The sequence below is a fragment of the Henckelia pumila genome, chromosome 4 (genome assembly GCF_033568475.1).
Source record: "Henckelia pumila isolate YLH828 chromosome 4, ASM3356847v2, whole genome shotgun sequence".
Classification (NCBI taxonomy): domain Eukaryota; kingdom Viridiplantae; phylum Streptophyta; class Magnoliopsida; order Lamiales; family Gesneriaceae; genus Henckelia; species Henckelia pumila.
The window spans coordinates 40,622,536-40,644,699 of record NC_133123.1 but is presented as its reverse complement, the minus strand read 5'-3'; the positions used below and the strand labels follow the sequence as shown (position 1 = coordinate 40,644,699).

Sequence of the window (22,164 nt, the reverse complement as noted above, 5' to 3'; positions counted from 1 at the left end):
AGTTCTTCAACTAAAAGAAAGGAATTTGAGTAGAAAAATTCAAAGGACAGAAGAAAAGATGATAACTTCATCATCATCATCCTCACCAAGAACACCAATCAAAATGGCAACTCCATTTGACAAAATAATGGAGATAAAAGAGAAACAGTCAGTGGTCACAGTCAACACTGACAAAGAAAAAGAAAAGAAAAAAGAACCGGTGGACACAGCCAGCACCGAGAAAAATAAAAAAGAAGAAAGGACGTTTAAAAGTGCCCTTGAAAAGAAAGAAAGAAAGATGGTCAATCTGCGATTACAAAAACCAATTTTTGAGAAAACAAATTTTTCAGAAAAACTCAAGACTGAATTCTTTGAAACACTAAACTATTTGAGAATAGCCAAACCATCTGCAGAATCTTGGCTACAAACTTGTGACACACAGAGCATATCAAGAGCAAGAACACTGCAAGGTGCTCCAGCGCATGAAGTCGCAAGATTCTTTTCAAATGGATTATTAAGTTGATTGGAAGTCAGTCCCAACAATCAAGAAATAGAACTATTTCCATATCAGTTGAGAAATAGTATCATCCAGTTCAAGAAAGCAGTCTTTAAGGACGATCCAGTATTAACATTGAGTATTCACTCAACCCTTCCAGATTGGGATGATAACAAATTCTATCAACCAATGGTATATATTCAATGTCGAAAACAAAAAGACAAGTTCTTATTCGAAGGATCAAATGAAGAGAAACCAGTAATGGATATCTCAACACTTCCTGAGATAAGAATAAAGACATTGATTGATATGATCTCAAAGACAGAAAAGATTGATAGAAACTCAAAGGTTAAAATAAATTTTGCAACCAGTAAAATTTTATTAACCACTGGACACAAGGAGACAATCCAAAAGAAAGAACAAGGCATGTTAGCTCAATTCGAAGTTCCAATCTATGAAGCAAGAGTTGACATGACCCGAGAAACCCAACAAATGTTATGTCAAAAACTAAGAACAATGATATCCACTCACAAATGTGGACATTGCCAACCTATTCAGACAGAAGAAGCAGATGTCAAAGAGGACAAACCAGCTGTCAAAGAAGACAAACCAATAAGGAAATGGTCCGAATGCACCAGTGATTCAGAGAGTGACACAATATAAAAACAAATGAAATCGTGGACCACACCACATGTTAAAGGCATCCACTCAGATGTAAAATGAGCTGTTTCCATTATGTAGTGTCGGGTGGTCTCCCTCTTTTCTTTTATTTTTAATTATATATGTGTTTCTCCACGCCTATAAAAGGAGATGTTTTGTGCTGTAAAAAAGTAAGTGAAGTTTGAGTATCTCTCTCTTCTTAAAGTTCTTACAATCTGGTTCATACAAGACGTATGAAAACTATCAAAAACTAAGAAACATAAAATCAGAAACAAAATAAGCCTTATGACTAATAACTAAATGCTACAACTTAAATTGTAATTCACCCAAGTGTAGGTTGTCTGCAAGTAATATACTCGTGAGTACGAGATCGATCCACGGAGAGGATGTTGTAAGTTTAATTTTAGCAATGATATATTATAGATGAAAATATTATTATAAAACTTCAAATACACAAATTATAAAATTGTCAAGGCTTCAAAGGTTCATTGTTGGTTTATTTAAGATTGTTTAATAAAAATAAATAAAAGAAACTAAAATAAGAATAAACATAAAAGAACAATGAAATATTTAAACAAGTATATCATATAATATAGTTCCCACTATATTAATATCAGCCGATATTTAATACATGGTACCCATAATATATATATAAATGCATAAATATAAATTGACATAAAAGTAAATGTTAGATCAAATCACAATATTTCATTTAGAACAACCGGCAGAGCCACGCTATCGTCTAAATAAAATATATGACTTTATGTTAGATGCGATAAAGTAAATGTTAGTTGCGAAAAAATAAATGTTATATGCGAGAAAGTAAATGTTAGTTGCGATAAAGTAAATGTTAGTTGCGATAAAGTAAAAGTTAGATGCGAAAAAGTAAATGTTAGTTTAAATCACAATATATTATTTAGAAAAACCGACAGTGTCACGCTATCGTCTAAATAATATATATGACTTTATTATAAATAGATACTTATATTTATAGTATATAATTATTCTAGTATTTATTGTATCATATTTGACAACAAATCAAGGTAACCACATTCAAGGTACCAAGCATTTGATGTAAATAGATAACAACAAATCTTCCAAAATTATACCTACAAATAAGGATCAATTAGAAACACAAAATAGAAATAGAAAAAGAGAAGAATATATAAAATATAAACAATCTTACTTGACCAACAATGAAACCTTTTCACCTTGACATAAAAAGATTTAGCTTGCCATGAACATGAAACTCAAGAGTAAGGATAAAATAAATTTCATACTTGAACTTGAGAAATATGCACACTCAAACTTTTATTCTCACACACACAATATTTATTTTACAAATGAGGACTTCTCTATACTCTTGCACACTACAAAGCTTATACAACACATCTATTTATAGGCCAAATGAGAGCAAGGTTCCAAAACTCATTAAATATGGAATAGTAAAGTTGGTGGATGCTTGTCTCCTTGAATGTCAATACATTGACCCAACTTTAATTGGCATGTTTGATGCCTTAGACTTCCGATTTTGCTTCTGCACAAAACATATAACACGTAGCCCTTTGTCTGTAGATGTGTTTTGACAACTCATTCACCCCTTTTGGATAAAATATGAAATACTTATGATATTTTTACTCCAAGCTGGTCATAGTAAAAGTAAATATGTCTCCATTTTGATGTTTGATTATTTTGATCATCTTAATGAAGTTTTTGGAATTTTTTGTCTTCTACAAAGTTGAAGATGCCTCTTTTGTGATTCTACAGATTTTGAGATTACTCCATTATGACCTCTGTAGCTTGAGTAATTTTATTTTTACCAAACCTACGCAAACCGTAAAATACAACATTTTAGTAAAACATTTAAATATAAACACATAACACTAAAATAATACAACTTCATAATTTTAATTAAACTTAAATTTTAAAACACACTTTTTAACATATAAATAATTACAAATTTTAAGTTTCATCACACCCCCAAACCGGCTAATTACTAGTCCCTTAGTAATAAAATTTCATAAAATCACAAGTTAGATTTTTATTCCTTAATATATATATTTAAATATGCAAACTTTGAAATTTTAAAAACACACTTGTGAGGAGATCATATGTTTATTTATAAATTTCATTATCAACCAATATATTAATATGTAATTGGATTGGCTATACATATATATTTCACACAATATCAAAATATTAAATATATATAATTTTTTTTTACATAAATATTTTCTAAAAACTTTGAGAATAATATAATTAAAAGGATAATAGAAATCATTTTCATAACATATATATCATCAGGAATATTAATGTAAAAGTCTCAACTCCATATTCTCTCGGGTTAAAGTATTTCATATATAGTTGTTTTTCACTCATGGAGTTGGAAGAAAATTATACACTCTTTGAATATGGCTAGTAAAGCAGACAATCAAATAACCTAATATTAAAAATAAGATAGGATGATTTACAAAGAATAAACCCATTTTTTTTTGTTTTTTGTTTTTTGTTTTTTTTTTTGTTTTGTTTTACTTGACTGCAAAATTGTTTTTACATAATCAAATACCTCCAATAAACTTTGAAAATGTAACATTTTGTTTTCAAAGTTTATTTATTTTTTTTATTTTTTATGAGGTAAATCTATTACATTAATAATTATAGTAGAGATATTAATACTCTACATCTTTACAATCAAACTTCAAACAACTTTGCAGCCAATTTTCATTTTTCTTTTTTTTTTTTTTTTTTTTTTCAAAATGGATTTAATCTAGTAATCAACCATTTCTTAATAATCAATAAAAGCTTATAAGTTGTTTTCTCAATTCTCACCCCTCACTCACAAAATTTATGTGAGTAATATTGCACTTTTACAAATTAATTCCCTCAATTATACATGTTATTATTCATTCAATCAATATCACTTTAATTATATACTCATAAAAGTTTTAGAAAATATTTTATTTGAAAACACACAATTATATATTATTTATAACTTATATCCCATCAATTATATATTTTCTATTAAATTGATAAAAAGAAGAATAAATAAACATCTATACAAAAAGACTTCATTTTCTTAGTAGTTTGCAATTTAAATATATACGGAATATTAAAATCTAATCTATTGTGATAAGATGATAAATAAAAACTAATGCGTGTCAGGAGTTTTTGACTCCTTACTCTGCCATTGAAGAAGAAAAATAAATATTATTATAGAGATATATTTTTTTTAAATTTTAAATTTTTTTTTATTTTTTTTTAAAGATAAACCCTTCCCCAAACCTGAATATGACATTTTTTTTAATTTTTTTTATTAAAAAAAGTATATGATGAAAGAGATATCACCTGGAATTTATTGAAGATGAGGAACAAACACAAACCATTTCGTGACATGTTGAATCAATGATCCAGTTTTCTTTTCTTACTGGTTGGTTGAGACCAATTGATCTTTGTTATAGCCGAATCAAGTTGATGAACAAAAGCTTGGAGATCATCAATTAATTGGTCTTCATTCGAAGCAGAGATGAGCATCCTTCGTGAATTTTCTGAAATAAAATTTTGTTCCACGGCTACATCAAGAAAAGTCAACAAACATCATAATAGTTATTGATATTCAACAAGCCAACAAGTTTATTATGGATATTAAGTTGTGCCCAAAAAACAACATGAAAATTTCTTCTAAAGTACCAAAACCACCAGGTAAGGCAATAAAAGCATCAGAATTTTCTATCATTTTAGTTATTCTCTCGTACATTGATGAAACTTTCAACTCTTCCCCAACCGTAACACCTGTAATATTTCCTTCAGCTAAAGCTGTAGGAATAATACCCAAAACCTGACTACCTTCAAGATGAGCTGCTGTTGAAATAGATCCCATTAACCCAATATTGCCTCCTCCGTAAACCAAGTGAATTTTTCTCTCTGCTAACTTTTTTTCAAGATTAATTGCTGCATCAACAAATATTTCATTCTTCGAACTTTTTTAAAAACAGAAGAACAAATATATTTTCCATGTTCTTTGATAGCTTCTTCCATTTTGAAAATAAAGAAATATTTTTTTTTTATTTTTTTTGGATCAGTTATTGTGGGAAACCAATTTAACCGACTGTAAAAGCCACGGAGTACCGTTATCCGCCACTTAACCGGGAAGTGACCTAATTTTTGCAAAAATAAAATGAAAATATTAATAACAATTAAGTTGGATCATATAAAAGCATAAATTCATCATCAAGAATTTTATTTTCTAAAATTGGTTTAAGTCTTTGCCCATTAACTTTAAATACATTATTATTTTTAGGATTTTCAACATCAACAGCATCATGAGGATAAACATTTTTAACAATAAATGGTCCACACCATTGTGATCTAAGTTTTTCTGGAAACAAATGCAAGCGAGAATTATAAAGTAAAATTTTTTGTCTGTTTTCAAAAGATTTTCTCATAATATTTTTATCATAAAAGGCTTTTGTTTTATCTTTATAAATTTTTGCATTTTTAGCTGTTTTCTTTGACAACAATTGATCTCCACATACCTCAGAATGAAGAAATTTAATGACACTACTTGCCTCATTGTCGGGTATGCATCGTCGAAAAATTTGATCAGGACAATACTTAAACAAATAAGGATCATCCCAATAAATTTTTTTTACCTTTTTGAATAATTTATTTTTATCTTGTGAACTCCAATGAGAAGACATTTTCTTTGTTACAAGAAAATTTATAATATTAGCAGACCAAGGCATAGTAGTAGCATAAAATAGTTGATCATCCGGAAAATTTTTATTTATTGGTATTTCATTTTGAGATGATTCAGAAATTATTCTTGATAACTGATCGGCTACTACATTATCTTCTTCAAGTTGATTGTCTTTTTCAAATAATTTTGATTCAAAAATATTTTCCGAATCAAAATTTTCCACTAAACAAACATCAGATTGTTGATTTAAGTTATTTTGTTGACATTCTTCCACGATAGTTTCTATTGTATTTTCATCTTCATCTTCATTAATACTTGGTTGTTTACTCAAATTGAACACATTAAGTTCCAAAGTCATGTTTCCAAAAGATAATTTCATTATTCCATTTCGACAATTTATTAAAGCATTTGAAGTTGCGAGAAATGGACGTCCCAATATTATTGGAATTTCATTTTGCACTTCTATTGGTTGTGTATCCAAAACAATAAAATCCACAGGATATATGAATTTATCGACTTGAACTAACACATCTTCTACGATACCTCTAGGTATTTTGATTGACCTATCGGCTAGTAAAAGAGTGACAAATGTAGGCTTTAAATCTCCCAACTTAAGTTTTTCATAAACTGAATAAGGAAGTAAATTCACACTTGCTCTCAAATCTAACAAAGCTTTTTTAATTTTATTTTTTCCAATAATACATGAAATTGTTGGACAACCAGGATCTTTATATTTCAAGGTAGAATTATTTTGAATAATAGAACTTACTTGCTCCGTTAAGAATGCTTTCTTCTTTACATGCAATTGTCTTTTCACAGTACATAAATCTTTTAAAAACTTTGCATAAGAAGGCACTTGTTTAATAGCATCTAATAATGGAATATTTATTTTTACTTGTTTAAAAACTTCATAAATATCAGAATCATTTTTTTGTTTTTTATTATTTACTAATGCATGAGGAAAAGGAACATGTTTATTTATTTTATCATTAATTTTCTTATTTTTAAGACTCAAAGCATCATCTTTCTCAAAAGTATCAGGATTTGAATCCTTACTCTTTGAGTTTAATTGATCTTTGTTTTCATCACTATATGGATCATTAACTATTTTACCACTTCTAAGAGTAATAACAGATTTTACTTGATCAAATTTATCTTGATTTTTAGGATTAGGTTGTGGTTGAGATGGAAATTTTCCTTTTTCATGAATATTAAGTGCAGATGCAAATTTTGCAAGAGTTTCTTTCAAATCATTCATATATTGAATGTTTTGAATATTGATAGACTCTTGCTTTTGAATGTATGCATGAATTTCATCTTCAAAATGTTTTCTTGGAGGTGGGATATAAGAAGCATAACCTTGATGATTTTGGTTATTTTGAAAAGGTTGTTGTGAAGGTTGTGCATTATTATCGTTCCTCCAATTAAAATTGGGATGATTTCTCCAACCAGGATTATATGTTTGTGAAAAAGAATCTAATGTTGGTTTTTTAAAATTGTTAACATAATTGGCTTGTTCATGGAGACATTCTTTAAATGAAGCAAAGTAGGATAATTTTTTGTAAGATGATCATGTGTGTCACATATATGACAAACAATTTCTTGAACACTTTTTAATTGATCACTCTTTTTCATTTCTAATGACTCGATTTTCTTGCTAAAGATGCAAGTTTAGCTTGAACATCTACATCATCTTTAAGATGATAAATACCACCCCCATTTGTTGAATTATTGGTTTTACTTGGTGGTTCAATTGAGCCTATATTATCCCAATTTTGAGCATTTTCTGCTAATGACTCCAAATATTCTATAGCTTCGTTTGGGTTTTTATTTTCAAAAGTTCCATTACACATGAATTCTATCATTTGCCTATCTTTAGGTATTAAACCTTCATAAAAGTGAGAAACTATCCTCCATATTTCAAAACCATGATGTGGGCATGTATTAAGTAACTCTTTATATCTATCCCAACATTGATAAAATGTTTCCCCTTGTTTTTGAGAAAAAGTTGTAATTTGTCTTTTAAAAGAGTTTGTTCTATGGGAAGGAAAAAACTTTTTTAGAAATTGTTGTTGCATTTCTTCCCATGATCTTATTGAACTTGATCTCAAATTTTGCAACCATGTTTTAGCTTTATCTTTTAAGGAAAAAGGGAAAAGCTTTAATCGAACAGTATCCATGCTACAATTTTGATCATTATAAGTGTTGCAAACCTCCTCAAATTCTCTTAAATGCAAATATGGATTTTCAGAATCTAAGCCATGAAAATTTGGTAAAAGTTGAATGACTTGTGGCTTAAAATTGAAATTAGATGCATCAGGAGGAAAAACTAAACAAGATGGTGTACTAGTTCTTATTGGATTCATATGGTGCCTAAGTGTTCTTGGTTGTTCATGTTCTTGATTATTATTATTATTATCATCTTGATTATTAGAATTATCCTCCATGTTTAAAATAATTTTAGATACTCGAACAAGTCTACCACTTTGTTTACGACTCCAAACAATCATACAATTAAAAACAACATACTATTTACATAAATAACATAAAATTAAACTTAATTTATACCTCCCCGGAAACGGCGCCAAAAACTTGCTACAACTTAAATTGTAATTCACCCAAGTGTAGGTTGTCTGCAAGTAATATACTCGTGAGAACGAGATCGATCCACGTAGAGGATGTTGTAAGTTTAATTTTAGCAATGATATATTATAGATGAAAATATTATTATAAAACTTCAAATACACAAATTATAAAATTGTCAAGGCTTCAAAGGTTCATTATTGGTTTATTTAAGATTGCTTAATAAAAATAAATAAAAGAAACTAAAATAAGAATAAACATAAAAGAACAATGAAATATTTAAACAAGTATATCATATAATATAGTTCTCACTATATTAATATCAGCCGATATTTAATACATGGTACCCATAATATATATATAAATGCATAAATATAAATTGACATAAAATTAAATGTTAGATCAAATCACAATATTTCATTTAGAACAACCGGCAGAGCCACGCTATCGTCTAAATAAAATATATGACTTTATGTTAGATGCGATAAAGTAAATGTTAGTTGCGGAAAAATAAATGTTATATGCGAGAAAGTAAATGTTAGTTGCGATAAAGTAAATGTTAGTTGCGATAAAGTAAAAGTTAGATGCGAAAAATTAAATGTTAGTTCAAATCACAATATATTATTTAGAACAACCGACAGTGTCACGCTATCGTCTAAATAATATATATGACTTTATTATAAATAGATACTTATATTTATAGTATATAATTATTGTAGTATTTATTGTATCATATTTGACAACAAATCAAGGTAACCACATTCAAGGTACCAAGCATTTGATGTAAATAGATAACAACAAATCTTCCAAAATTATACCTACAAATAAGGATCAATTAGAAAAACAAAATAAAAATAGAAAAAAAGAAGAATATACAAAATATAAACAATCTTACTTGACCAACAATGAAACCTTTTCACCTTGACATAAAAAGATTTAGCTTGCCATGAACATGAAACTCAAGAGTAAGGATAAAATAAATTTCATACTTGAACTTGAGAAATATGCACACTCAAACTTTTATTCTCACACACACAATATTTATTTTACAAATGAGGACTTCTCTATACTCTTGCACACTACAAAGCTTATACAACACATCTATTTATGGGCCAAATGGGAGCAAGGGTCCAAAACTCATTAAATATGGAATAGTAAAGTTGGTAGATGCTTGTCTCCTTGAATGTCAATACATTGACCCAACTTTAATTGGCATGTTTGATGCCTTAGACTTCCGATTTTGCTTCTGCACAAAACATATAATACGTAGCCCTTTGTCTGTAGATGTGTTTTGACAACTCATTCACCCCTTTTGGATAAAATATGAAATACTTATGATATTTTTACTCCAAGCTGGTCATAGTAAAAGTAAATCTGTCTCCATTTTGATGTTTGATTATTTTGATCATCTTAATGAAGTTTTTGGAATTTTTTGTCTTCTACAAAGTTGAAGATGTCTCTTTTGTGATTCTACAGATTTTGAGATTACTCCATTATGACCTCTGTAGCTTGAGAAATTTTATTTTTACCAAACCTGCGCAAACCGTAAAATACAACATTTTAGTAAAACATTTAAATATAAACACATAACACTAAAATAATACAACTTCATAATTTTAATTAAACTTAAATTTTAAAACACACTTTTTTAACATATAAATAATTACAAATTTTAAGTTTCATCACTAAACAAGTAGGGCGTAAGGAGGATAAGGTTGGAAACCAATCATTGAATATTCATGGTTAAGAGTAAACCTGGAGATCCATAGAGCAAGTACCAGTTGATCAAGTGATCGTTAAGGGAAAGCAAGGATTTGGCCTCTGCTCAAAACCAAGATTCATTCAAACAAAGTAACCTTCCTAAACCTCCTGCAGCCCTTAATTCAAAGAAATAGTCAAAATACATTAATCATGTCATCATCCTTTATAAGAAATAAAAGATTAATAATAAAAAACTGGTTCGAAATAAAAGATGATCATGAATATGATACATTTCGTGAATATCGTTTAAATACTTCTGATTTAACCATATTTGAATCAATTTATCAACTAAAATTTGTATTAATAATCCATGAATGGAACCAAACTAATATGAAAACATTTATCTGTTATAAATGAATCAGATCTGAAAATCCATGAATCAGATCTGTAAATCCATGAATAAGAAAATTCATAAGAATTTGAAGAATTCCGCAACCTGGTATCAGAGCTTAAATAAAGCAAATTATTAATGCCTGGATTAACTTTAGATGTTGAGATTAAAAATTTATTTGATAAAATAATCTTACTAAAATATTTACGTCAAATAGATCAATTATGGAATAAAATAAAAGATCTCCAAACCTTTGATTTCAAAAATCATAAAAAAAGAACATTTTTCAAGCAACTGGAAAATGATAATTCAAATTTCTGAAAACGATGAAATTGAAGACATAACAATATGTTATGAATAAGAACAAACTTTGTTATCGAAATTCGATCAACAAAAATAAAATAATAAAAGTAACAATTTTTACTAAATGGAAAATGTATGAAAATACAAAAATGAATATCTTTAATTTATATTCTCAAAATATAAATTTTGATATAAAAAATTATGAAAACAATTTGAAACATCTTAAAAATTGTCAATCTTCAATTGATAGTTTCGAAGATTTTCAGAATTTATTAGAACAGATAGATTCGACAAAAAGGTTTTTAATAGCCTTAAGAAAATTAAGAAGTTCTATCATCTGTTAAAATGACAGAAGTAACAATTCCAAATCAAAACAACCTGGTCGATGAATCTGAAGAATCTGAAGAAAACCAAGAGTATAATTTGAATATTATATTCAATCAAAGCAAGTTTGCTGAAATACAGAAAACAGGGTTTTCTAATTCAAAAACAAATCTAATAGACCAACCAGGAATACTAAGTAAGATTTCAAATTTTATTAATCCTAGAAAAATTTAATTTATTATTCGATTCGTACAAAAGAACGATCTTGTAAAATAAATAACGAATCAAGGTCTAATACTCTGAAGTTATTAACAACTCAAGATATTAATACCATCATGGCAAAAGCCAGTGAAAAAGAACGATCTGAACTGAAATATGTTCATATCGGAGGAATTGAAATAATAATATCAGCTCACTACCGAGAAGGAATAGATACACCAATTGAAATAACAGTTCGTGACAAAAGAATACGTAATTTCGAGGATTCTATCCTTGGAAAAATTGAAGAAAATTTATGTTACAAAAAGATGAAATTTTGTATTTATCCACAATACAATATATATCTTTTTGATAAAAACATAAATGACGTTTTAACATTAGATTATTACTTTTATAGAAATAATCTTATGTTAACAGGAAACCTTCGATCAATATAAACTATGTTGTCGGTTTAGCAATAAGTAATAATTCTCAAACAGGAATAATTTCAACAAAACCAACTATTTCTGTTGAAAGAATGTTTGAAAATATTACAAGAATTGAACACCCTCAAAAAGCATTTATTGAAGAAATAAATCCCTATAAAAGATGGAGTTCAGATGACCTCCAAATCACAAAACAATCTGTACCAAGAAGATCATTATCATTTGCTAGAAATGATGAAGATATTCTTGATAAGATTGGAACCATGAATCAAAATATTCTTAAAATTAAACAAGCTATTGTTAATGAGTCAACCTCATCGCAATGACGTCCTTAATAAAATTAGAAAAAGATCTAGGAGATTTAGAAAATAATATTAATAAGATCAATCTATCAATACAAAAATTAGAGAAGAATTTTAAAGAATATATTGATTTAGCAACGACTAGATTAATAATTGAACAAGAAAGACATAGTAATGAAATATTGAACTATCTTAAGGAAGTTCTTCCAATAGATAAATGAAAAAGAAAAATGGAAGAAGAACCACCATTCAAAATTGAATCATGGTATAGAAATCCCCTTAGTTATGGCAAACATAAGTATGGAGATGTTTAGTGAAATCGACTCATCTGATTTTGAACAAATAGGAGTAAATACAGAAGAATTATATCATTCAGAATTATATCATTCACATCAGGACTCAGAACAATACAGAGATATGGATATTTCAGAATCAGAATCTGAAGATGATTCTAGACCACGATTAAATCTACGAACGAATGTAAAAGGTAGTGGTGGAAGAGATGATGAAGAATTTAAATATAACAGAGACCAATACTCTGGATCTTATAAAGATGTTAGAGATATTCTTAGAGAATCAAAAACATCAGGATTTGTGAAACAAAATATCTTAGATTTAGGATGTTCAACAACCAAAGAAAGAAAATCAAAGATAGATCATTGGGCAAATGAACTATCAGTACAACTTCAATTAACACCATTATTAGACAAAAGTGAGAATATTCATGAAACGACCCTAACTCTATAATTAATAAATAAATATGCGGAATTTTTTTTTTTTTAAACTTACTAAATAAAATATGCACATATATGCCCATACATACATGCACATAATAAAAGATTTAAAATAAATAAATAAATAAATAAATAACTTAAATAAAAATTGCATTTTTTAAATAAAATAAATATCTGAGTCAAACATTTAATTAAAAATACTGCATAAGAAAAATGATGTAAAATTTGCATGCACTGAAAATATTCCAATAAAATATTCAAAACCACAACCACTGAAAAATAATTAAAAAGTGTAACATGCTGACATAATTAAAACATGTAATGTGACTCAGACATCTATCACGGTCACGGGGTCACTGCATGTCCGCTCATATGTCCTCGCCGCCGGTAGGAGCTACATCCTCCTCTACGAACTCACCTGCACCATACCAGTGTAGTGAGCCTAGAGGCCCAACATGCTAACATAACAAGGGTTTAAAATAATTTAAAACAATTAAATATTAATACATAACATATACATGAATGAGCATGCTTAAAAATATCATGGCATAAACATAACTTAAATTAACTTAAATAACATAATACATAAATATTGTTGAGCAGTTAAATTTCTAACATCGCATGGTTGTATCCGTAGTGTAACCTTAAATCATACATTAAATACTGATCAGCGTGGAAACCAACGTACGTGACGGTGACGAATCACCACTTGAATCGGCAGTAAACTGCCCTTCAATAGTTCACATATGGGGACGAATCCCCCTTAAATTGTCACACTACTTCAACTTCCAACATAAAATATTTTATTATTGCTCAACCTTAAACATTTAATTATGCATAAAATTATTTCATGAATGCATGTACTTACATAAAATGTGTGTCCTTCATATATATTTAATTTAATTTCTTACTAACATATAAATATTAAAATAACTTCAATACATAAAAATAATTAAATATATATTCAGGACACATGCAATTTCTCATGGGTTGTACTGAACTGCTGGCCCTAAACTCTCAAGCTCATTTACTTAAATCTGGCTCATTAACACACTTAAGCCCAATAAAATTGATCTAAGCCCAATTAAAATAATTTAAAGCCCATAAAACATTCTAGGCCCAATAACAACTTAAACTGGCCCAATGGGCCCAAAAGCCCAAAGACTCGCCCAATAACTTTTATGGGCTCAAAAGCCCATAAAATTAATGGAATAACTTAATTAAAATTTTAAAAGCCCAAATAAAATTATTTGGGAGTCCAAATAATTTTATTTCTAATTAATTGACCCAAAAATCAATTAATTCGTAAAATACTTTAAAAATAAAAAGACTCGAGCCCGGCCCACCGAACCCGGACCCAGACCAACTTAACCCGACCCACTACCCCACAGACCCGACCCGGACCACAGACCCGACCCGGAACCAAACCCTAACCCTAAACCCGACGCCCCCTTCCCTTCTCGGCTGCGGCCGTGAGCAGCAGCCACTCCTTGGCTGCTGCCGGCCTGCTTCGGCCGCCCCTGGCCGGAGCGCCGCCGCCCAGATGTAGCCCACGTCTGGGCGATCCGAACCTGACCCTAGCCCTGGCCCCATGCAACCCCATGCACCGAACCCAAAGCCCCTTCCACAGAGCCCTAAACTGTGACTCCCTTCGGCCGATCTGCATCAGTTGCTTCCCTGGGATCGTTTGGCTCGAGCCATTCAAGCCATTCGAGTCCAGACACACCTAGGACACCCTAAGGACCCTAGCCAGCAGTTCGATTGAGCCGTCCGTTAATAAGGATAAGGATCGCTCGAGATTGAGACTAGCATTTGCGATGCCGAGTACCACGTTTCATTGGTATGGAACATAGAGATGTTCAAAGCATGCAAATGGATATTCATACGATGAATGATCGAACTACCCTATCCGGACTTTTCAAGTGATTATCACTTATCGAGTGGATGAAGTCCGCGGTTTTGGTTGTACACCATTAGTCCTTACTACTTGAAACATCATTGAGACTCTATATGCTAGTACTGTACTTTGGCTCGTTTACCGACTCCATTGGGGTCATCAGGTGTCGGGATTGGGTACAGTTACGACACATATAGGAGTCGATGCTTTGTTGTCAAGGATTCACCACATACTTGCGAGTGTGGATATCCTATGCAATCTGAGGAGATATTAGTGTGACGAATCTCTGGCCAGAGTACATGATGTGTTTTAAGAAATGGTTTCTTAGTAACACATGCGATGTCACTATTTGATCTTCAAGATGCATTGCATAGTTATCGAATCTAGAACGACTCTCGATTTACCAATGGTTGTTGATTCGATCGGGATATATGGATAAAGGGACCGTACTGTACGCTAACCAAAATCTATTGGTTCTTGCAGACACTATCAGTGATACCTAGGGAATCATGGGACGATGTTGCTAGGCGCTCTTACCATGATTCGATGGGCAAGTCGGAAATTGTTGTTCCGAGTCACAAGGAGTTGTGAGCCCACGGCTAGCTGTATCCCTTAACCATTGAGCGTCACACAGAGTAATGGATTTTTAATCCCCGTTGAGATAGTTAAATTTAAAGAGTTAAATTTAATGAACAAAGAAGTGGGACTTTTTATTTAAGAGTAGAGGAGTAAGATTTCCTAAAATGACATAGGGATGGACATTTTTGGAAACCACTGAATTCGGATTCAGAAAATTTATCTTGACTTTAAAAGGTGCAGAAATGGTTTCTGTGCACATTGGTGAAATTGGTTTATCAATCGGAGTCATGATGAATTTTATATTAATTTCTGAACATGCGGGCTTTGCTTGTCAGGCTTGAACTTATGACTAATGGGTTCTAAGCTGTTAGCAGCCCACATTATAAATAAGTTATTGCAGTACAGAAATTACACAACAGAGGTCACAAAATAATTTTCGAAAACCCTGATTTTTCCTACTGTGGCCGCCACCCCTCTCCCTTCTCTGCTCGAAAAATCCAGCCTGTGAATTTTGAATTTGCAGTCTGGTTTAACGGATCAAATTCGTTAATTCTCTTCGTAGAAACTTCTGATAGATTTTCTAGTGCAATCTATCAGAGGGATTAAATCTCTGTTCGTGGACCTGATTGAAGAACAGTTCGTCCATCAGTTCCTGGGATATACAACAAGAGCAGAATAATCTGTTGGTGTCCATAATCTCGTTTCGAGATTGGAGGTAAAAATTTAATTGTGATTTAATTTTTACACGCACAATTTAATCGTAAAGTTTTGATACCCATTATGGAATCGTTCCATATAAAAATTTTTAAACTTCCGCTGCACCGGGTATCAATTCTGATTGATCTGATCACCGTTCTCCAACATGCATGTGACGCCCGGGACTGAAGAGGCAGGGAGTGATCGCCGGTGCCAAGAGGTTGCACGGACAATGAGCGGCTCCTGGTAGGCTTCTAGGCGGAGGGAGACATGAATGAACTGATCCCGTGCCGGAATGAGAGGGGATTCTGAGACTGTGTAGGTATGGGACTACATAGTTGAGGAGGGTTTAAAAGATTTAATATGTACTGTTCATATCAAGAAGGTGCATCTTCTTTTCGGAAGCTCATCACATAAGAACTCCAAAGTTAAGCGTGCTTGACTTGGGGCAATTATAGGATGGGTGACCCTCTGGGAAGTTTTCCAGGGTGCGTGTGAGTGAGGACATAAGCACGCTGAAAAGACCTGTCTTGATACAGTGGGTCGTTTTAAATGGTATCAGAGCCGACCTCTCTTAGTACGGTATGGTTCGGGGACGAACCAAGCGGAAGCTGGTGGGCATGTGACACCCGGGGCTGAAGAGGCAGGGAGTGATCGTCGGTGCCAAGAGGTTGCACGGACAATGAGCGGCTCCTGGTAGGCTTCTAGGCGGAGGAAGACAAGAAGGTGCATCTTCTTTTCGGAAGCTCATCACATAAGAACTCCAAAGTTAAGCGTGCTTGACTTGGGGCAATTATAGGATGGGTGATCCTCTGGGAAGTTTTCCAGGGTGCGTGTGAGTGAGAACATAAGCACGCTGAAAAGACCTGTCTTGATACAGTGGGTCGTTTTAAATGGTATCAGAGCCGACCTCTCTTAGTACGGTATGGTTCGGGGACGAACCAAGCGGAAGCTGGTGGGCATGTGACGCCCGGGGCTGAAGAGGCAGGGAGTGATCGTCGGTGCCAAGAGGTTGCACGGACAATGAGCGGCTCCTGGTAGGCTTCTAGGCGGAGGAAGACATGAATGAACTGATCCCGTGCCGGAATGAGAGGGGATTCTGAGACTGTGTAGGTATGAGACTACATAGTTGAGGAGGGCTTAAAAGATTTCATATGTACTGCTCATATCAAGAAGGTGCATCTTCTTTTCGAAAGCTCATCACATAAGAACTCCAAAGTTAAGCGTGCTTGACTTGGGGCAATTATAGGATGGGTGACCCTCTGGAAAGTTTTCCAGGGTGCGTGTGAGTGAGGACATAAGCACGCTGAAAAGACCCGTCTTGATACAGTGGGTCGTTTCAAATGGTATCAGAGCCGACCTCTCTTAGTACGGTATGGTTCGGGGACGAACCAAGCGGAAGCTGGTGGGCATGTGACGCCCGGGGCTGAAGATGCAGGGAGTAATCGCCGGTGCCAAGAGGTTGCACGGACAATGAGCGGCTCCTGGTAGGCTTCTAGGCGGAGGGAGACATGAATGAATTGATCCCGTGCCGGAATGAGAGGGGATTCTGAGACTGTGTAGGTATGGGACTACATAGTTGAGGAGAGCTTAAAAGATTTCATATGTACTGCTCATATCAAGAAGGTGCATCTTCTTTTCGGAAGCTCATCACATAAGAACTCCAAAGTTAAGCGTGCTTTACTTGAGGCAATTATAGGATGGGTGACCCTCTGGGAAGTTTTCCAGGGTGCGTGTGAGTGAGGACATAAGCACGCTGAAAAAACACGTCTTGATACAGTGGGTCGTTTCAATTCAAGTTTTAACTCATGGGATGATAAAAATGACACTGGTAGGAGCAGTAAGAACTTGGGCTGAAAACCTAGTAATTACTAATCTACCACAAGGAATGACAGGACATCGATATTTCGAACTATTTGTTGATGCCTTGTACCAAGAATTTTTAGGAGTTTCTAATAATGATGCTAATTTGGTAGCTAAGAATATAGAACAAAATAGAGCAATCTTTATATTAGATAATATTAAATTATGCAATTTATGTTACTTAGAAGAATTTATTTGTGATTATGAAACAAACTATTATCAATTAATAGATGCTGATAAAAAAAAATATTATAAACTAAATATCTTTAATAATATACCTAATATACCTATACACAATAAAGATGAATTCTTAACTAGTCCTTATGCTAAAACTTTAGGAGGAGCTATTAAATTAATCAAAGACATAATAACAAAGAAATGTCATGAAGTAACACTAAATAAAAAAATCTCTAAATCCTACAAACAAAACAATAAACTTTGTTGTGACAAAATGAAATTCACAGTAAAAGAATACGGTTGCAAAACAAACATGTCACACAAATATTTAAAACGACAGAAACAGAATAAATTTAATAAACCTTATAAATCTTTTAATAAGAAATTTATTCCCTATAAGAAAAAGAAATTTAAAAAGAATTTCTTCAGAAAACTTTATAAAAGAAAATTTTATAAAAAGTTTGATAACAAAAAACCACCTTGCCCAAAGGGTAAAGGAAAGAATTGCACATGTTGGTTGTGCAACGAAAAAGGACATTATGCGAATGAATGTCCAAAACGAAACGAAAAGAAAAATAAAATTAAACTTCTTGAAGAAATATATACTATTAGATTCTATCCCGTAGAAACAATTGAATTTTCATTCGATGATGAAAATATTTATTATCTTGATGAATCAAGTGAATCAGATTTTGAATCCGATTCCACATTTGATAATTCAAGAAATAATAATGATTAAAATAACGATAAGGGCATTTTCGGAAAGACAAATATAGAGAGTAAATTGAAACTTATATTTGATTTAGGAAATTATCTATAAGTTGTCCATTTTAAAAAGAATGTTTGAAAAATGGAATTTTGAAATGCATTAAAACTATTTAAAAGTAAAATTTGGACGTACAAAGTGAATTGTGCTTCAGAACTTGTACATTCGTTAAACGAAAGAATATCGAATCCGTCGCGTAGAAAAATATCCCAAATAATTTCTGCAGAAGGTTTAGCTCACCGAAAACCCCAGCTTCAATTTCTTGTCAACAAAAGCGTCACGCACAATGGCGGCGGTGAGGAGCGCACTGCTCAAGTACCTGAGAGTGAACGTTAATCCCGTGTCGCCACTTCAAAACCCTAGAGCCGCCGCGGGCGGGCTATCGGAGATCATCCGACGCCATTTATCGGTGGAGGCAAGAGGCTCTTTCCTCGACAAGTCCGAGGTTACCGATCGTGTCTTGGGTGTTGTCAAGAATTTCCAAAAAGTCGATCCGTCCAAGGTAGCCCCATCATTTCCCTATTTTCTGATTTTCCCTGGATGCGTTCATTTTGTTTCTGTTTTCTTTATGTTTGCGAATGTGAAATCCTAGAAGTTGGGAAATGTTAGTTTTCTGGAGGTTGTGCTGTTTAACATGTTATTTTGTTTTTCCACAAGCTATCAGTAGAGACCTGGTGTACGATTTTTTAACTTTTAAGTCGACCTATGTGATTACAAGGGGTGAAAGATGTATTAAAAAATGTAATGCCCGACTAAGAACAATGTTTCTTTTGAAGCAGCAGCGAGAATTTGATTTGGATTTGTGTTCAATGTGACATATTTGCTCTAAGATGACCGTGGAAATGGTAGGTTTGATGCAAGGAATTTGTTCTTTTTATCGACTGGATTCTTAAATAAAAAAAATTATGCAGAATGTAGTTATTTGTAGTATTTGATGTGGTGAAGTGTTACGAAACACTATGGTTGTGATATTTTTATTTGCCAGTGGAAAACACTGGATTTGATGCAAATGGTGCTGCATAAGTTCGCCATTCTAGTTGTGAAATGCCCTAGCAATATTAAGCACTAAAAATTCATCCATGCATCCACGCGAGAATAGATAAGTAGTTTTTGCTGAAGCTGATTGTATATTGTGCTTGAGTTTTTAAAAGGTTTCAGTCATGCACCCACGCTATATACTGCTTTTGCTTTTAAGAAATTCGGTATCTCATTGTTTTAGCTCATTTTAAGATTTCCAGAGTCATAGAACTTCGGTATTATGGACAAGACTCATATGAAATAAATATAACAAGTTTTTAGTGCAATGTCCCAGTAGTTTTGTTTCGTGTAGCAACCGATTGGACCTTGGAGACCATTTTACTTCATTCTAACTAGCCATGATATCATTTACATAATTATCACAAATTTTGATGATGTCACATTGGATATGGGTTAGTTTTTGAGATGAAAGAACCCCCTACGATGCTTGTTACATTAAGAAAATCAACCATGTTGCCATTTCTGTTTCTTCGTGAGATGGATAATTGAATTGATGGGTTCATTACTCATGATCTTTTATTTGGGGTTATATGTGTGTGCGCGTGTGTGTGTATCTAATGGGTGCATGATAACATGCCTATGCACAACAGATTCATCTGGACATGCACAGAAAGGGTCCTTATTGCGTTGCCGTTGGTAGGACTTTAATATTGATGCAATCAGGGTATAATAATTAGTTACCAATGATAAAGAAAACAAAAGTAGTCACTGATGAGTAAGATTTTTCGAAGCTTTCTTAAATCGTTTTCCTCAAGCTGCTGCCTAGCTTCTATTTGTCCACCGTTCTTAACCATGCATTACCGTTCTATCTCACTCTGCTTTCTATCATCCAATACAATAATAATGAATATCCATTTTGAATGGAGGCAGCATGATTCAGTACGATCTTGAGAAATATTTTCTATTAATCATAGGCCACGAGCAAAGATTGGAGATTGTAATTGAGTGTTGATGCCGGCGGTTTTATTTTGGGGATGATTTTATTGAGATTGCAGAAAAAGGATATGCGGCATGAACAATGAATTATTCGTCTGTGTGTTTCCTTGTGTTGCTTGTACTTGTCTAAATGCTAGCTGAATCTGGCTAGTAGTTATTTTTTCCTCTTGTCGAGGACATTTCTTATTTTCATCGCATGTAATTTTATTCATTATGACGTTGTTTGCTGTTCTAAATACCTTTCAGGTTACTCTAAATGCTCATTTCCAGAATGATCTTGGTCTAGATAGTTTAGACAGTGTGGAAATTGTGATGGCTCTTGAGGAAGAGTTTGGGTTTGAGATTCCCGACAGTGAAGCAGACAAAATAAACTGCATCAGTCTTGCTGTTGATTTTATCGCATCTCATCCTCAGGCAAAATAATGAAACGTTACAGGCACGAGGTCTTATTTTCTCAGCAAATTCTCGGGTTAGTTTTTTGAAGTCATACATATCTCTTTCCTTTTCAAGAAAACCAAATGGTTGTAAGTTGAACCAAGTGTATTTTTCTTTTCCTGAGCTTCTTTGCTCTCCTGCATAATTCCTTGTACTGGAAACTACTGGTTCATGAAGTTTAATCTGGATTGATTGAATGCATTTTTCTGTGTTTTTAATTTTCACATAACATCATCTTATGGACAAAATACTTTTTTTTAATGATAATTGCTTAGGTATAATTACTAGTTATTAGATATGATTTATTTTTAAATGTGGATTAATTATTAATGTACAATACGGAAAACACTAATAAAATATTTGAAGTTCTGATGCTATTAAACTCATGATCGGCAACCACAGTGAATAAATTATTGATCAGGGTTACATAAATACTCTATATAGCTAGCTCCTTGTGCCATAATGGCATAATTACGCCATTTCACTGTTTCAAGCTAGACCAACTATTCGATCTTAATTATTACGTATTTATAAGTTAGAAACTTGTATATATATATGTGTGCGCGTGCTATTAAGTGTGAAATTATTTCTGATTTCCAAAACTTATCAAATTCCTTTCTCAAATTCACCTATTATATACCATCAATTAAGTATAAAACGAAAATAACATTTATTGGGGAAAATATTCTAATATATAAGTTTACTTGATAAAAATTTAGCGTACTTGAAACTATAATTTATATTCAAATTTAATTAATCTAAATACATAAAGTCTTAATTGGTATTTCTATATAAGTGAAAAAAAGTGGTATTTTTATATACTATTATATTATTATTCGGAAATAAAATTTTTTATTAACTAATTTGTTCTATTTTTTGTGGTTAGTCTGCTAAGTGCTAACTCATCAAACTTTGAAAGTGCTACACTAGTTATAACTTTGGTTATTTGGTCAAATTGTTGATG

General features: G+C 32.2%; 1 protein-coding gene and 1 non-coding gene across 2 annotated transcripts; both read left to right on the top strand.

Annotated features, from left to right (window-relative positions):
- The first annotated feature begins 7,754 nt into the window (after nt 1-7,754).
- Nucleotides 7,755-7,865, top strand: LOC140870018 (small nucleolar RNA R71). Its single transcript, XR_012147003.1, has one exon. It is a non-coding gene; the product is annotated as a small nucleolar RNA R71 (small nucleolar RNA).
- An 11,088-nt stretch (nt 7,866-18,953) lies between these two features.
- On the top strand, nt 18,954-21,401 carry LOC140864992 (acyl carrier protein 2, mitochondrial). Its single transcript, XM_073269466.1, has 2 exons — nt 18,954-19,293; nt 21,012-21,401. The coding sequence occupies exons 1-2, from the start codon at nt 19,078-19,080 to the stop codon at nt 21,186-21,188; spliced, it is 393 nt and encodes a 130-aa protein (XP_073125567.1). The 5' UTR covers nt 18,954-19,077; the 3' UTR covers nt 21,189-21,401.
- Nucleotides 21,402-22,164: the final 763 nt, after the last annotated feature.